At 28.4% G+C, this 18297-nt stretch overlaps 1 protein-coding gene across 5 annotated transcripts in view; it reads right to left on the reverse strand.

The window, feature by feature from the left end:
• Positions 1 to 17670, reverse strand: part of osa (trithorax group protein osa) — a 532978-nt gene extending 515308 nt beyond the window's left edge. For all 5 annotated transcript variants that reach the window (XM_075370466.1, XM_075370470.1, XM_075370468.1 and 2 more), the window contains exon 1: positions 16543 to 17670. In XM_075370466.1, coding sequence (XP_075226581.1) covers positions 16543 to 17415 — 873 coding nt within the window. In that variant the 5' untranslated portion in view covers positions 17416 to 17670. The remainder of the gene's footprint in view (positions 1 to 16542) is intronic.
• Positions 17671 to 18297: the final 627 nt, after the last annotated feature.

Below are 18297 nucleotides of genomic sequence, written 5' to 3' on the forward strand. Positions count from 1 at the left end.
TTTTAAACAGTATAGGCCCTGAATATTTTGAGCTACTAAAATTATCAGTGGCACCAAAACTACATACCCAACTTATGACAAAATAATCAAAACTTTAAATGATCAGTTAACTGAGAAAAAGAATGTATTAGTCGAGACATAATTCCTCTCACAAAAGCAAGGGTCTAATCAACCAATTCAAGATTTTGTCACACAATTACGTAAATTTATTTTAACATCTGAATTCCAATGCAAACGTTAAATGTCTGTAGCAGATCTTTTTCTGCACTCACAATTTATCAGAGGGCTTTCCAACAAAGACATACTTATCGAATGTTGCTAGATAACTCAAAAACTTTTCAAGATGCAGTTTCAAAAGCGCAAACCTTAGAAGCATCATTGCTGTGTAATCAATTCGATATCTCAGAAGAAAATTCCTCAACAGATTTGTACACAAAGTTTTGTAGACCATGAAGTAGGAGTACAAGAAATTTTACCTCAAAACCTAGAGACAAGACAAATTCAAGACATTATTATAAGGAATATTATTCCTATAACAAGACATTATTATAAGGAATTCGATATCTCAGTAGAAAATTCCTCAACCAATGTACACAAAGTTTTGTAGACCATGAAGTAGGAATACAAGCAATTTTACCTCAAAACCTAGAGACAAGACAAATTCAAGACATTATTATAAGGAATACCAAAGTCCAGATTCACACCAAGTTCTAAACTTAATTTAAAATACTTAGGAATCGAAGGAATCTGTTTAAAATGTGCCAAGAGTAATCGTCCCAATGTAGGGACCAATGTAAGAGTACTTCGTCCCAATGTAGGGTTGACCCATCTACATTAAAATGTGAGTACTGTAAAATGCAAGGCAGTCACGTTGAAAAAGTGTGCCTAAAAAGACTGATGTCCCTGAAAAGAAAGGTGTAAAGACAGTAGATGCTGAAGAAGATTCCTTCCTCAATGATCAATTAATTCACAATATATTAAATTAACAGTCCAGATCAAGGCACAGAAAAATACTTCATTCAAATAAAAATAAAGAAAAAAATCCAGCAGTTTGAAGTGGATTCTGGAGCTGGACAAACACTTTGAACCAATCAAATTTTGACAAACTAAACTTCAGAATACCAACATACGATTTTGCCCATACACCACTGGCATATTTACACCACTGTAAGTAGCCGAGGTAGAAGTTCAATAAAAGGATAGAAAATAAACTGAGACTTTACATAGTTCCAGACAATTTTTCTCCACTCTTGGGCTGTTCCTAGATAATGCATATGGACGGACATTCACCTACACAGTATCGACAAAAAAAGGTTAACCAAATCAATATTTTCAGTATATCAACCAACACAGAACATGAAATTTTTAATAAATACAGCAATCTGTTCAAAAAATGAGTTGGCAGATGCAAAAACATTACAATTTCTCTCAAACTAAGAGAAAATGCGAAACCCATAGCTTTTAAAGCTATGGTATATATTTATTACAATATGGTATATGGTATATACATATATTTTAAAGCTAAGTTTCTCATGCTCTCAAAATAGAAGTAGAACATCATGAAACACTCAAAAACCAAGGCATTATCTCAAAAGTCCGAGAAAGTGACTGGACAACTCCACTAGTTGTGATCCCCAAGCACAATGGTACTGTATGTCTGTGTGTTGGTTACAAAGTAGGAATGAAGCCCAACTACAAGATGCAGTGTGCATCTTGTCAATTTTTGGTATAGGGTACACTACCCTATACCAAAAATTGACAACCTTCTTACAACACTCAAGGATTCTTTATATTATTGCTCCCTAGATCTAGTTAAAGTATATCTTCACGTACCAATCGATGAGGAGAGTGCTAAAATTCAAACAATTATTACTCTTAAAGGAAATTATGCCTTCTATCGCCTCTTATTTGGAATCAAAACTGCACCAAATGACTTTCCTATTGTCATGGACAAAGTCTTGGGGGGGGACTCATACTTTGAGAGGTTAAAACATGAGAAGAATGTTACAAAAACCTGACAGTTTACCTCGATAGATTACAAGAGTTCGATTAACACCTCAACAAAGAAAAGTGTGAATTTTTCAAAACTGAAGTCCAATAGCTAGGCTATGTACTTGAAAAAGGAAAAATTTCCAAACATCCAACAAAGGTCGCAGCCATTATAAATGCATCTAGACCAGCAAGTCAAGAAGATGCCAAATGATTCTTAGGAATAATCACCTATTATGAAAAGTTTATACCAAATACCACGACACTTACTTAACCATTGAGATTACTACTTCTTCAGAAAAATCACAAATTCCATTGGTCCTCAAAATGTGAAGCAGCATTTATACAATTGAAGAACAAAACCGCAAGCGATCATCTATTAACCCCATTCAACCCAGACTTTCCACTAACTGCGACGCTTGACGCTTCTCCTACAGGGATATCAGGGATACTTTCACATACAATAAACAGAGTGTTCACTAACCAAAACTGAGATGAATTTTAGCCAGCTTAACACAGAGGCACTAGCAATCATGTCTAGAAAATTCTATTATTATATACATGGCAAAAAATTCATACTGTAAACCGATACCATCCACTGACTCACATTCTACGTGAAAATTCACAACTTCCAGCTATGATATCCGCAAGATTTCTACGCTATGCAACTTGGCTCCCAAATTTTGACTATCAAATCCAACATAAACAGACAGAAGAAATAATTCTCAAATTGAACAACATATGGAAGAAGTATTTCTAATTTCTAATGAAGTAATCTATAACATTTCCAATGAAACATTTAATTATATAACTGTTGCTAAAGAAACTTCACGTGATGAACACTTATCAAAACTGAAATAAGATCTTTTGAATGGCAAAAATTATGATTCTGAGTATTACCTTCAAAATGGCATAATCATTAACAAGTAGTTATACCAACTTCAACGCATCAAATAGTTCTCACAGCACATCACACTAATGGGAATTGTAAAGATGAAACAATTGGCCAGACAATATGTTTACTAGCAAGATCTAGATAGACATAGAAAATCTTGGACTATGGATGAATAAAGAAAACCCTTCAAAAGCACCTATCAATCACTAGGATGAACCCTCAGAAAATTTTGAAAGGGTTCACATGATTTACACTGGACTGTTTCAAGATCATCACTTCTTTATCTTGGTCGAAGCAAAGTCTTGATGGTTGGAAGTCCATTACTCCAAGAAAGCACCAACAACAGATTCAACTATTCAGTAACTTGAAAATATATTCTCAACTAATGGCTTACCAAGAATACTGGTTTCTGTGTCGCTATGATTTTCAAAAGTGAAATCTATACAAAATTCTGTTCCAACCACAGCATACACCAAAAATTTATAGCACCAGGTCATTCTGCTATCAATGGGCTCACCAAGCACAATGTACAGACTTTCAAGCAAAAATTACAGGCAATAACTTTATCTAACTACCCATTCAAAGAAAAATTCAAGAAATCAATGCGATATAGATCTCTCTATCATTTGGTAAATCTCCATCAGAATTATAACTAAAACAAACATTACGTATTAAATTAGACCTTCCGAAACCACCACCACAATCGCCTTTCAACATCATTCCCAGACGTGGTACCCCTCCGCTAGCAAACCAATGTGGAGACTCAGAACTGTAGTCCAGAAGCTTAGAAACTTCACTACATTGTTAAGCTTGATATTGACGATATTCCCTGAAGACACACTGATCAATTACTATTTGTTTCTATTGATTCAAAACCAAAGAATCAATGTGTGCTTAGTTACCTCTGTAACTAAGCACATATGATGAACGAAGACGAGGTCCCCCAGAGGAACTCCACTCAGTCTTCTAAGGCCATGCGGGAACCTCAAGAGCAACTCAGAGTGCAGTAACAGCCTATTTTGAGACCATCAAAAAGGGAATGTAGATGTCAAACTAGACTGCAAGACTACGTTGTATCCTTTTTAAACTTGACTGGTTTTTAATTCTAACTTTTATACTTTAACAATTTAAATTAATAAATATGATATATAAATTCAAATTAGTTCAAAAGTATCCATTCAACTAAAATATAAAAATTATACTTCTATACCTACTTAAATTCCACGATTGTTTAACCATGATGATTCAATACTTTTCAATAAGCGTAGGAGATTGTTGTATCCCACCGTTCGATATATGTAGACTATCAATCTAGGATTGTAGTTATTAAAATGACAGTTTTCAATTTTCATTTCAATGTTCACTTTTGTAATTGTTTATTATGTTTTAATTAATAAATATTGTTCTATAATTTGGTGTTTATTTAAATACAGTCAAGACAATAACTGTGGCCTTATTTATAACACTGCAATGACAACATTGCAAGGTTTGATTCAATTATCATTTTTATTCTTGATATTAGTGTTTTCCACCTTGTTGTCTTAATATCACACTGCACATTTTTATCTCATTTAGAACATACATTTTGTTTAAAAAACACCCACTCTCAAGCCCCTTTGTTTACTTTTTTGACATGCTTTTATAGTTTATTTACTTTCTTTCAGGTTCATTTTAGCACGTTTCAGATGTAGTTTTACTTATGTTGTATATGCTTTTCAGTAAAGTGTGACAATATTAAGTATGAAATGTCTCAATTTATGATATCCAGAAAACTTAAAAAGACTAATTTGGTGTCCATGTAATAACATCCCCAACTTTATTTCATGCAAAATAATGGACTACTAGAATTCTTATTTTACTTTAAAATAAAATAAGGAATAATATTACTTAGATTTAAATCAGAGTTATGACTTACATTTTTAAATTAAATATCAACTGCACAGAATGTTTGTTTTGTGAAAATTAAATACAGTTAGGCCTTAAATAAAAGAAAACATTTTTTATCATCAATTTTTCACACTAAATGGTTTTTTTTGTGATGAAAATTGAATTATGACTTTAAAATAATCTTCCATGACCCTAAAGAGTACTTGCAATTATAGATGATTCCATTGCTACAAATGTAGTTAGTTAATAATAACTACATGATTGGAAGGGCGCCTATAACATGACATCAATAGACATGACATTTACCACCAATGACCAAATTATTTAAATTGTAATTCTGCCTTAAATTATAATAGCTACCTTAATGTATAAAATTAAGAAAGCTAACAGTACTCTTACTTATTAGTCGGTTTTTTCTGGAATAATAGAGTTTTTGAGAATTACAGAGATTAATGTGCAAGTTTTAAATGAACTAAAACACAAAAATGTGTAACTCACAAAATCAAACAAGTAATGAATGAGATTTAAAATACTTAGGTTAATTCACTGTTCACAGATTTCTAAGAAGGGACAGCAAAATAATGGTACAATACTGACATTAAACATTATTCTCTGTAAAACTGTTACTTAAAACAAAGTTTCTTAAAAAATAACCTCTTAAAATTTATTAAGTTAAATCTTTTTTTTTTTTTTGAAATTTCGGATTTAATATAACTGCTTAACTGTTGTAGTACATTAACAAGGACAATGTTTAAATATACATCAATTACAAATGTGATTCATAGTATAACTACAAAAGGAATATATAATATACACCAAAGATATGTTTATCTTGACTTCTTTAAATTGTTGTTTGTACTATAATCAAAAGTTATAAGCAAACTGACAAAAGTTGCTACCAAAAATGGCACAGCCATATCTATAATAAGCGTTCCTTGTTACCTTTATTGAAGAACACGAGTGAAGCAATTACCTACTGATTTCTTCACTAAGCAGAATATATTGTTGTACATCGACAGACTAAGTCAAATGAAATACAAGTGATACTCTAGAGTAGCACCTTCATTCTATACACAAAAGACTGTATAGTGATCATCATTATTAGGCATGAAAACAACTCTTGATGCTTATACATGTGTCAGAGGTATTATAAAGAATTGACAGATAATATAAAAATATTAATGAATCCCTTTAATCGGTTAGGAAATTAGAATTAAGTGGGAGGAGGTGTTAATAAATAATCAAAAAAGGGAAAAAGATATAAGACAAAGTCTGTCTATATGTTACTGCCAAACAGTTACACATATTACAATATGTGAATAAAATATTTTTTTGTTGATTGAAATATGTAATATTTCAATCAACAAAAAAAAACCCAAATATATATCAAAATATAACTTTGTTTTAGTAACAATTGTTTTATCATTTCTGAGTTTGTTTTACACCACCTAAAAAGTACACATACTATTCATTATAATAATGACACTAACAAACAAAACTGACAGCAAGTAACAATTAATATAATCCACTTTACCACGTTGATATGTACTCTAGATCTTCTGGCTTACTTGGAAGCATCATCAGGAGTTAAAAATAATACATTTCAAGTCAAGAGTTTAAAAAATCATAATTAAAATTTAAAAACAGTCATGACTGTCCCGGTCCTACTAGTACATAAACAATCATGACTGTTTTTTTAACTCCTGATGATGGCTTCCAAGTAAGCCAAAAGACCTAGAGTACATATTAACATGGTGGTAAGGTGGATTATACTAATTGTTTATTTATTCATTTAAGAAGAATAATCGACCCGGTAAACATTATATGTATATCTGAAGAAGGCATTATTAATAAAGTAAAATGAAATAAATGGAAGTATACAAAAAGAAGAAACCAAGCTCTGGGTCATAAAGTAACAAGATGTAGTCCAACCGTATTACTTTTCCATTAATGTTTAGAAGAAACTGTACAAGAATTAAATTAAAATTAGTAATGAACAACATGGATTTATTGATGGGAGAGAAATTCAGCCTCAAGTATGATAAATAATAACATAATGGAATAAAGAGGAGGAAAATTATGAATAAATATTGAGATAAATGAACATAATACACCAGACTAGTACAGACAGAACTTTCATAAAGAAAATATGTTTGTTAGTTTCAGTTATATATCTAAGAACTAGAAAGAAATTCTTTAAAATAATAACATTGACTTAGTGTAAAAATGAAATAAGAAAGGCATATAATACAGAATAGTGGTACTGTTACAGTAAGATGCTAAAAATTAGGTGGTTGATAAAGTTTGAAATGAAGTCTTAGGGGCAATAAGAAAGGAAAAAAATATACCAGAATCTTGTAAAGAAATGGAATAAATTGGAGGATCATAAACTAAAACATCCATTTTCCAAAGTTGGGATTACATGTATATTTAAAAAAAAGCGAATTAATAACTTCACATTAAAAAATTAGCATAGAACAGAAAGAATTTGAGTTTAACATGAAATTAATAAAATGACTAATAATTTCACAAACACATTCAAATGAAAGATAAAACCAATCAAACAATAATTACTACCAAACACTCATTTGTATTAAATGGGAAAAATAGTACTAAGTTCAATTTTCAAAGCAACGTATTAATGTTTTAATAGGTGGCTCAAAAAAAATTTAAATACAAAATATCTTGGAGAAGTTAAGCATCATGATGCTAGATTATTTCCTTAAAGATAGGAGACACATCGTGCAGAGATTGACGGATAGAATTTAAACAATAATAAGAAAAATATTATTGTCTTATTAGTTTCATAAGTTTGGTTGATTTGTTGGCAGACAAAAGACCAAGCTTTTTCTCATGAATCCTAGTGCAATTCACCACATTTATTATTAATGTGTTTAGCCACACATGACAACTAAGGAAGCAAAGTATAACTGAGGAAACAATTATTTAATTATCCAAAAAAAGATGGTTAAAATTCATTAATTTTTTTTTTTAAATAGCAGCGAAACACTGACTAGATTCAAACAACACTACAGCAGCCTAAGGTAGTTTTGAATTAATAATTATCCCATCACAAAAAAAAAGAAATATCTAAAGTTGCAGAGAATTTATTACCTTTCAGTTTCCTATGAAGAGCTCTTACAGTAAAATGAAAAAAGAAAACCAGGAAAATATAAAATTTCTGAATAAGAGTAGCCTGATTTTTCAGTAGGATTACAAACTACCCACGTTTAAAGTTTTAAAAACTGAAATTACTTTACCACTACAGATCTTGGTATTGCACCTAATTTTTTTTTTCTAAGTAGCATCAACTGTTACAATAATTAGTCATAAATAAAAATCTAAATGGGATGCAGGTGAGGTGGATGGAATGTAGTTGATTTACCTTCAAACCAAGAACAGAAACTATTTTTATAATAAATATAACTAAAAGCCAAACATCTTATTCCTTATGTCATACCCTAACGTTAAGTCCAAAAGGTGTATTAAAAATTTAAAAAAAAGCTATATATGTCTTACATTTACAATTTAGAATTTTATTGAAATGTAACATTTTTTTTTTAGTAAATTTATGCAAAACACAGAAACCTAATTTTTGCAATTTAAAATATGAAATTACTCTTAACTCAACTGAGAACAAAGGTAGCTTGATTGATAATGGGCACTAAAGTCATACACAGGCTTCCTGATATAATATAGCAGGGTTACACCCACCCATATGTTAACTTAAAAGTTAAGTTAAATGAAATTCAGTTTATTTTTATAATTCAATAGATTTACATAAATAAGTATTTTGTGTGGCTGTCACTAAAAAAAAAGAATACTGTCTTAAATGTTATCCAAATTAAAAGAAAAAAAAAACCTAATGTTCACATCCCTCAAGCATAATATTTATTGGCTAATTATTTAAATATAAATAAATTCAAGATCAATGCCTACATAAAATAAAACAGTGCCCAGGATTATTAATTTAAAGTTTTGTAAACATTTATTGCAGTTAATATGTTGGTTAACAACCCTTCAAGAAATCTTATGTCATTACTTTCATACAGGAAGTGATTTAAGCACAAGGTACATATAGTACGTTTAAGTCACTGCCATCTTTTAATCAACCTTTACAGAACAACTGTATTCTGTTACCATATAAAAATATCAATACGATAAAATTTCAGTGGCCAAATTCTCAGACCTCATTGCATTGCAAATCCCTTAACATCAAAATAATATCTATACTTTCACTGCTGTACTTTTTGACCACCAGCAGAAAAATATGAAATTTTTTTTAAACACTCGAATACAACAAGAAGGCTATCAGAACACAAATTATGATAAGCAAATTCAGAACTTATAAACAATCAAGTAGATTTCTGTGATGTCACAAAACTCCTACATTAAAGTACAAACAATTCAATATGCCAAATAAAAGTAATATGTTAAAAAATGAATATGTAACATTAATTCATAACAGACTACATAAGAATACAATAACAAATACGACTTACAATAAATAATCTGAATGAGTGAAGGAAGTTGATGCAGTTTTATTACACATAAGAGATAATCAATATAGAGTAATATAACATCAAGTAGGCTTCATTTAATTGAAGCCAAAGTATAAATATTTATATACATTTATCAGTTAAGTCAAATAAAAAAATACACAAACACTTAGTGCCTACACATAAAAAAAAACCTCTTTATGCTAAACAAACACATATTATTCAACAAAAAGATAAAATATGAACATATAAAAAGTAAGCATTTAGGTTAAAATTTTGGAAAAAATAAAATAAATAAATGAGAAATGTACAAAAAAACTACCTAAAGGGACAACTATTAATTAGATGAAAATGTTATAAATATCTGACAAGATACATTATTGAAAAAATTAGAAATTAACAGATAACTTCACAAATTTATAACTGCCTCATAAAAATATATATATATATATATATATATATTTAAGCAGCATTTATACTGATATGATTAACATTAAACAAGATATACATCACAAAAAGGAAAGAGGTTTTTTTCGTAAACTAATAATACAGATTAAAAGATGAACACCAGCAATTATAAGCATTTTCCATACTTCCTGGCTATAAGAAATATTCTTAAATAATAACACATAACGCATCATAACTAGTTGCATACTCCATTTACAAAAATATTCATGATTTTCATATATACCAATGCAATATAGCTGGAAAACTTTTTAGAACTAAGACATTGAAACGTATTGACAGTTTTCAACTTCAAAACAGATGTCAGGTGAAGAATTTTATATCGCTGGTCATTGTCCTGTAATACGCTACTCATAATTAATGATAAAAAAAATTTATGGTTTTGATTTCCTTATAAGAAGGATCATTAAATAGCAAATAATATAAACAGTCACAACAAACTTTGTGTGCTAGTTAACGTAGGAAGCATAAACTCAAGACAATATTGTCACTTTGCTATGGGAATTTTTTACAATATATGTTACATTAGCTGGCAGTTAATATTTGCTGCTTACCGAATACACATATTACTATTGGAGCTCTCCTAAAAGATTTTTAAGTTTAACATAAATGGATACCTTTTTAATGTGTTTTTATTTAATTTGGTACAGAACTAAATAATATTTCTTATCATAGATGCCTTACAACTGACTACATTACAATACTGGTCTTTCTGTTTACTTTAATTTAAAATAGTATTGCTAATGTTACTGAGATGTACTATGCAGACACCATAATATGATGGTAGATGATAATGTCTGAAAAACTCAAAATTAAGAAACCTGTCTTATATTTAGCCGATGAAGGAAATTTCTCAAAGTATACAACCAACAATAATGTAGACTGCATTAAAATTCAAGTTTTAATTTTCCTTTTTATTTATGATTAGCTTCATATCACAATATACAGCATAATTTCAAGCAAATTACACAAATATTGTAAAACACAATAGCTACATCACAAAAATCCCTTTCTGCCTACTGTTTACAATTATAAATATAAAGAGGTTATAATTCATCCATACTGCCAGCATACATTGTGGAGTTTGATGTTTTCTTTGTTTCTACATTTGTAATATAATTAAAAACATATTTTATTATATTTGTTATATTATGTGTACATTCTGTTATTTTAAATGGATTCATTTAATGAATCTGAATTTTTACTAATAAAACATAAAATCTTGGAAAAATGTTTATTAAATATGTTTCTTTGATAAAACTAAGTCTACATGTTACTGTTTTTTCATTGAAATTAAATTCTATAATAAAATGAAAATTACACTATCAATCTGAATTTTGTTACCAGCTGACTTATAAGTAAAGACAAACTCTGAAGAGGGAAAAATGGATGTAGAAATGAAAAATGATTTAGATGTTTATATATAGGAAGAACTTAAATTTTGTAATTATGTTCCATTAAATATTATCTCCAATTTTGTTCAATATTTTAAATGATTAATTTAAATAAAACTTAAATACAAATACCTACATGATTAATTTTAATTATTCATATTGCAATAAATGAATGCATTAATCAAGTTTAATGTCCCTTAAATTTAAATGAACAGTCATCAGTCTTGATGATAGGTTAAGTAAACCCAACAATTAATTTTTCTTCAACAAACTTATTCACAATAGAGGCTATTACAGTATTTTTTAAATATAATTTAATGGCAAAATAAAAAATCAAACTAACAGTGCCATTGGTAAAAAACATATATTTTGTTTTATTTTTTTAATTTGATCATGCTTATAGTTCCCAGTTCTGTCTGGGAACAGAGGAAAAATGACTTCCAAAGAATACATGGGCATAAACATAAATTAATTTATTATAAGATTTTTGTAAATTAATTCAATATGTTAAGTGAATTTCTCACTACTTAACTTATAATTTACTTTTATTTGCATTTATATCTTTTCAAATGAAGAAAGCATAACCTGAAATTGGACTTTTGTTTACATCGGTTTGAAAACATCGCTTAACCAAAGTGCCTCATAGATTTGCAGTTGCACAATACAGATATGGAAATGAAACACCACAAGTAGTTATGCAGTATAAAGATAGCAAATAAAAGCTAACAATTTTAAAAAAGTTGGCCAATTTCCCAATAAAAAATGAAACAAAGTAGAAAACATTTTAATTAATCATAGTTCAGCTATTAAAACTTTATATAAATTGATAAATAGTATAAAAAAAACATTCATATAAATCCATATATACGGCAAAACAAATGCATAGCATTACATACAAATCAAATATTTATTTGTATTTCTCGTTAATATCATTGTTCACTATATAATCAATGTTTACAAAATCACTTATTTAATAAATTTTATTTCTTACTTTTATGATAAATTATTAATTAAATGCAATTATGAACAAAATCGTTTTTATACCTTATTTCTTATTAATCTTCTTAACTTATTTTTTTAATAGCTTTGATTACATTCAACTAACATTATCTACTTCATTAAAATAAAAACATACACTAATGTATATAAATATTTAAAAAATATGAAAATAAAATTAGATGTACTTAAAGCCCTTCAAAATCTTTCTTGATCACATGTTTCACACCTTTCTTTACATATTTTTCTTTTCAATTTTTATTTGAATAAACTGTTAGTTATTTTCACATAAAAAATATCTAAAGTATATAGAAAAAAGCAGTAAGCTAAACAAAAATAATGAAAACTGTTAACATACAAATACTGAACAGATTTTTACTAATCTGGATAGAAAAAAAAGAGATTTATATAATGCAAATTAAATTAATCTTATTCTGAATCAACATAAATACAAAATATATTTCATATTTACTAAAGTTAAATGTTCATTATGAATGAACGAATAAATGAATAATTTATACTTAGTAGGTAATTATAAATTATATAGAACACATCAAATAGGTAGCTGCTATTCTACTAATATAAATAGATTAAAAAATATATTACTATACAAAAATTACAAATAAATGAAAAAAGTATAACAAATCTGAAAATATTAAAAATAAGTTTAATCAATATAAAAAATTACTATTTACAAGGCATTAATGAAAATTAATTTAGCACGTATTATGTATATGTTATAGGCAAATTTAAAAATCTGGCTTATTGCAACTAAACTTAACCTACACTCGTTAGGTTAGGTTAGCGGACGTAGGTTAAGTTTGATTAGATTATATTTGTAATTATAAACAATAATGCAAATATATTTTATTTCATTTTTCATTTCGTGAGGCACATTGCAATAACCCTGATTTTTCAATTCGCCTATGACATATACACATTAAGCACTCTTCAGATGAAGAAAATGTTTTTAAATCATCAACTGAATCATCTTGATCTTTCAATAGAAAATCTTGTAAATGGGTAAGTAACTTTTTAAAAATGACATCAAGGGTGACAACACCCTATTTTAATGATTGTACAATGTGCTGAATGGGAAAATAATTTTTCTCTGGTACACAAAACAAAAGAAATACAGGGTTCACAAATGTGACTCATTATAATACAGAACATGTGCAGATATTAGTCTGTGGGAATAAATGACACTTTATAATGTATATTTTGGAATTATACATAATCCACTAAGGTGAAAAGCAGGTAGGTTACACCATTATTGCAGTAATCTGTTGATTACTTGTATCATAAAATTGATAAATATTTAGCTACAAGCAAGTAGTAATATTGGCTCACAATTGCAACTTGGTATCATTAAAACATAAGACTGTAGGTGACAGTTTCATAGTTTTCTTCATCTTCTACAACTTCAACACACTGAATACAATGAAATTAATGCTCATACTTTGTGCTAATGTAGAGAATAAAAATATGTTCTATACATTGAAAGCTCAAAGGAAAAACATCAATAAGGAGTCAAGTTATATAAATCAAGTGTTGTAACAAATCATGAAGGTTTAAACAATTTATTTTTTTTACATTAATGTTGGACCTGAGATTTATGATGTGCTGTTAAAATACAGAACAAACCAAACGTAACTGTTTACATCTCTCACTAAGAAAAAACACTTCACTGAATAAAAAAATATAATACAAGCAGGTATTATGAAACCAAAAAAAAAATTTTACTTGAAAACTATTAAAGTAGCTTAATTGAATCTGTGTAGAAAGTGGGAATTAAAAACATTTTAACAAAATAGAACTCTCTGATTAGAAATTGCATACAAATTTACATGTGAACATAAATTAAAAAAAAACATAAAAAAAGGTTTATGGTTCCAACACACTGAAAACCATTATTTACACGTGCAAGCATGTACACACACAGGCTCCAGTACTCTTAAAACAAAAAAATTAAACAAAATAATTTAAAATTCTATCTCCTAGTGTTTCTATAAAATTATTCTCTAAATTCACTTAAAATTTGTTTAACATATTTTTTGACAATGTAAAAGATTCAATACATTTATCACAATTTAATTTACTTAGAAGAATCCATTTTCATATTACACAGAAAAAACTCATTATAGACATTTCAACAGATTAATCTGGGCACTGAACTTTAATTCAAACATTAAAAATTACTTTTTAAGTTTATAAACCTTTATAAAAACCATCATCACTAAATAATTTGAAAAAAGACCACTTAAAACTTTTTTTTTTTATAGTAACTATGATAAAATCAGAAAAGTTTCCTACATGATATTACATCATACAGTTACGCAAACTATAAATTTAATCCACGATTAGGTTACAAAAATCTATCGTCTAAACAGAACAGACATTTATTAGAACATAAGTCTCAACACCACATTAAAGTTAATTAGATAACATTCAATATTCCATGCTTCTGCTCAATGAACTAGCATTTCAATAAACACATGTAAATTAAATAAAAATAAGATTTCATTATATTTATATTAATTAACAGAAAAATAAACTGTTTAAAATCAAAAGAAATACTGGCTCATAGCTGCATCACATTACAACACATAATATGGGTAGTGCTATTTGTGAAAAAAAAAAATTGCATGAAAATATCAATTATAATTGACTTGCATATTTATTCAATAATATAAAACTCTTACTACAAACATTATTTTTTTTTACTATAATGCAAAATTAACAAATAATGTTTTCAGATTTTATTTATTTTAACACATAGAATAATGCAGTAGTACACTTAACCTATATGCTTTTATTTTTATATTAAAATCATCTTTTTTTTTAAAAAAATAAGGTACATATTCCATATATATATATGGAACATCATTAAAAAAAAGTCAGTAATTAAGAATTAATACATTTTTCATAAAATTAATATAGTTTCTGTTACGGTCTGGATTGAAACTTCTATATAAATTGATAAAAATGGGATAAAAAATAATGAATCAACAAAAGAAACTCTATAACCTAACCTGCCAGTAAATGAATTACAGGAAGTAAAATTATAGTACAGAGTACATCATGGCATTTGATCAAATTTACAATAATTTTAAAGTGCTTAAATGCATAAAAAATGACAAATACAAAATTATTAAAAAAAATAATTAAAAATTATGCAAACAAAATAACCATGTATTAGCTGTATTGTTTAATTTTATGATCTTACAGCATATAATACTTATCTTAAGTGAAGCGAATGGTTTTTTAAAAATAAACTGTAAATTTTAAAAATTTTTCTTTGGTTTTGGGATAATCACCATCATGTAGATTGAAAAATTCAGTTTAATAATACAACAAAAGGATTAATAATTTAAATTTTAAAAAATTAAGTTCAGTTTTACAGTTTAATGCAATGTTATATTAACATCAGATTATTACAAATTGATTTATTAAATAATAAATATATTTTTGCAAACTTTTTTATTATTTGTAAGATTATGTAAATAATTTCAAATATGATTTTACAAAAAAGTACACACAATTTTTTTTTTAATCAATAATATACTGTTTACATATTATTTTTATTATGATTTAATCAATTCTTAAATATAAGAATTGAGAATTTATTTTTAATAAGTGTAAACAATGTTCTTCATATTATAATATGATAAATGTAAACAGAAAGAATGAAAACACACATACATAGACACAAACGTGCAATTACACATGGCCATCAATAGAATCCAATTAACTGTTTATTTATGTGTTGAATGAGATCTTATAAATAACAAATCTGAGCAAGTTTATCACAAATAAAACAATTAATTTCTAAATTTCATTAGATCAAATAGTAAATAAAAATATATATATATTTTTTACAACAATATTTACTACAGTTTGAATTATACAAACTTATAATACTAATTAAAGTTTCAGGACATTTTTCAGAAACTGCACATACAGAAAAGTCCTTGTAATAGTACAAACAATAACATTGAACAAAATAAAGCATGTTGCTATATTAAAACAAAACACTAGTGGACTCCTCTTCATGTCTTGATGATATTGTTAATTTTTTCAAAACTCACTATTTTAATATTTGTTCAACATATAAGTACAAAAATTATACTAAAGGAATAAGGAACGTAAGTAAAGAAAATAAAATACACAGTTTGCTTACAGCATATACAAACCTGCTAGTATATTTTTCAGTAATAACATACTGATAAATTCCAATCAGGGGATTAGAGGCATATTTTCATATTTCTGGATGATCCTTTTTTTTTTTTAAGAAAAACCCCACATTTTGGACAGATGTAATAGGAGTGTGACAACACGACATCAGTGTAATGAATACATAAAACATATTAACAAAATTCTGTTACGGCAAAAAGATATTTTAAAATGTCTCACTTACCGAAGAAGGTTGATTTCTATATCCAGGAGCTCCTTGTTGAGGTCCATATGGAGGCATTGATCTAGGCGGTGGCCAATTTTGGTTGTATGGCAAAGTTCCTTGAGGTTGATCTCCAGACTTTTGCAAACTATAATCCCCATAATTATTCTGATATCGATGGACAGGATTAGAAGATTGTAATAACTGGTTTAACGTAGGGGTTGGCCCTGTCGGTTGAGATATACTCTGCCCTGATAAAATCCTTTGCTGTTGTACATGAGGAAAGTTACCCGCAGGAGAATTCATACTAGAACCACCACTAGGAGGCCTAGGAGGCCCTGGAATTGGTTTAGCACCCGGATAACCATGTCTTATGTTTTGAGGATTAAACTGTCCATATGAATTATTTTGAAGATGTAAACTATTTTCACTTGAGATTTGCATCGGATTACTCGGATCGGGATGGTGATAACCCGGTCTTTGTGAAAACGGTAAACCATATCCTTGCATGTTTTGGTTACCATTGTCTGAAGGGCCCTTCCCATAATTTTGATCACCTGCCCCACTTTGTTCTGAATTATGCGAATACGGTTTATTTTCTGAATTATTGATCTTACCGGCAACATCGTCACTACTATTAGCATTTTGATCACTATTATGAAGAGGGGGCCCTGCACCAGATTCTTGACGATATTGACTCATTTCTACAGGGAGACTATTTTGGCTTACAATTTTCCCTTTACTACCTGCAACGTCAGATCCACTTAAGCTACGGCTACCACTTTTATCTGTTCCATTCTGTAAACCCGTATTCCCCAACGACGGAGGTTGTTCTTGCTGCACTAAATCCCGATTCACCTCATTTTGCTGGGGTTCAGCTTGCGTTGCAGCCATGTTAGGCAGAGCCTCGACCGCTGCCAACACCCCGCCACTGCAAACACATCTAGCTTTTCTTTACGTTATCCCGAAAATGTTCGAGAGCCACTTCACAGAAAACCATAATATTCCCATCACTTACACAAACACATGTTTTTAAATATATACTGTTCACTTAATATAAAAATAGTACACCAAAACGGACACATTTTTACACACAACTCACATCATTATTTCGCATTTCTACATCAATAGATGTATAGCGCGAAAGGAGGTTAGGGCAGAGAGGTTATAAAATATTCCTCCGCGACAATAACAAAAGATAAAAAATGTAGTATTTAACGAAATTGTACATGTAACTGGATAAATATTACTTCTTTACCAATTTTTTTACTATATAATGCAGTTTTCAAGCAGTAAAACCCGTTAAATGCTAAATACATAAAGTAAAAATTGCGATCTATTTTTTGAAACTTAACAAGTCTCGAATTATCATTTACCAACGATGACTACGTAAATCAGTGGCGTGTTAAAAAATATCCATGTAAATTAACAATGAAATGAATTATTATACCGGTATAAAACAGCAAATTACGTGAAACATTTAATTATTTTTATTTATAAAAGAAATGTTTTCTTACGCAACAAATAATATTAGAAATTTTATTTTCAACACCAGAGTGCACCATTTACCCAATCATTTTCTTTTAGAGTCCAAGGATTTCACCCTGATTACGAAAGTCAAATATAGGATAACTTCTGTTTATCTAGTTTGTAGAATAAATTCTAAGTTGTCTATTTTTATTTGTGCTATTACCCGTTTTTGATACGAGCTGTTCACAAAAAAACAATTCTGAGAATGGTTATGTTAATTTGTAAACATCACATGATTGATATTAA

The sequence above is a fragment of the Lycorma delicatula genome, chromosome 7 (assembly GCF_047948215.1).
Source record: "Lycorma delicatula isolate Av1 chromosome 7, ASM4794821v1, whole genome shotgun sequence".
NCBI classification, from domain to species: Eukaryota; Metazoa; Arthropoda; class Insecta; order Hemiptera; family Fulgoridae; genus Lycorma; species Lycorma delicatula.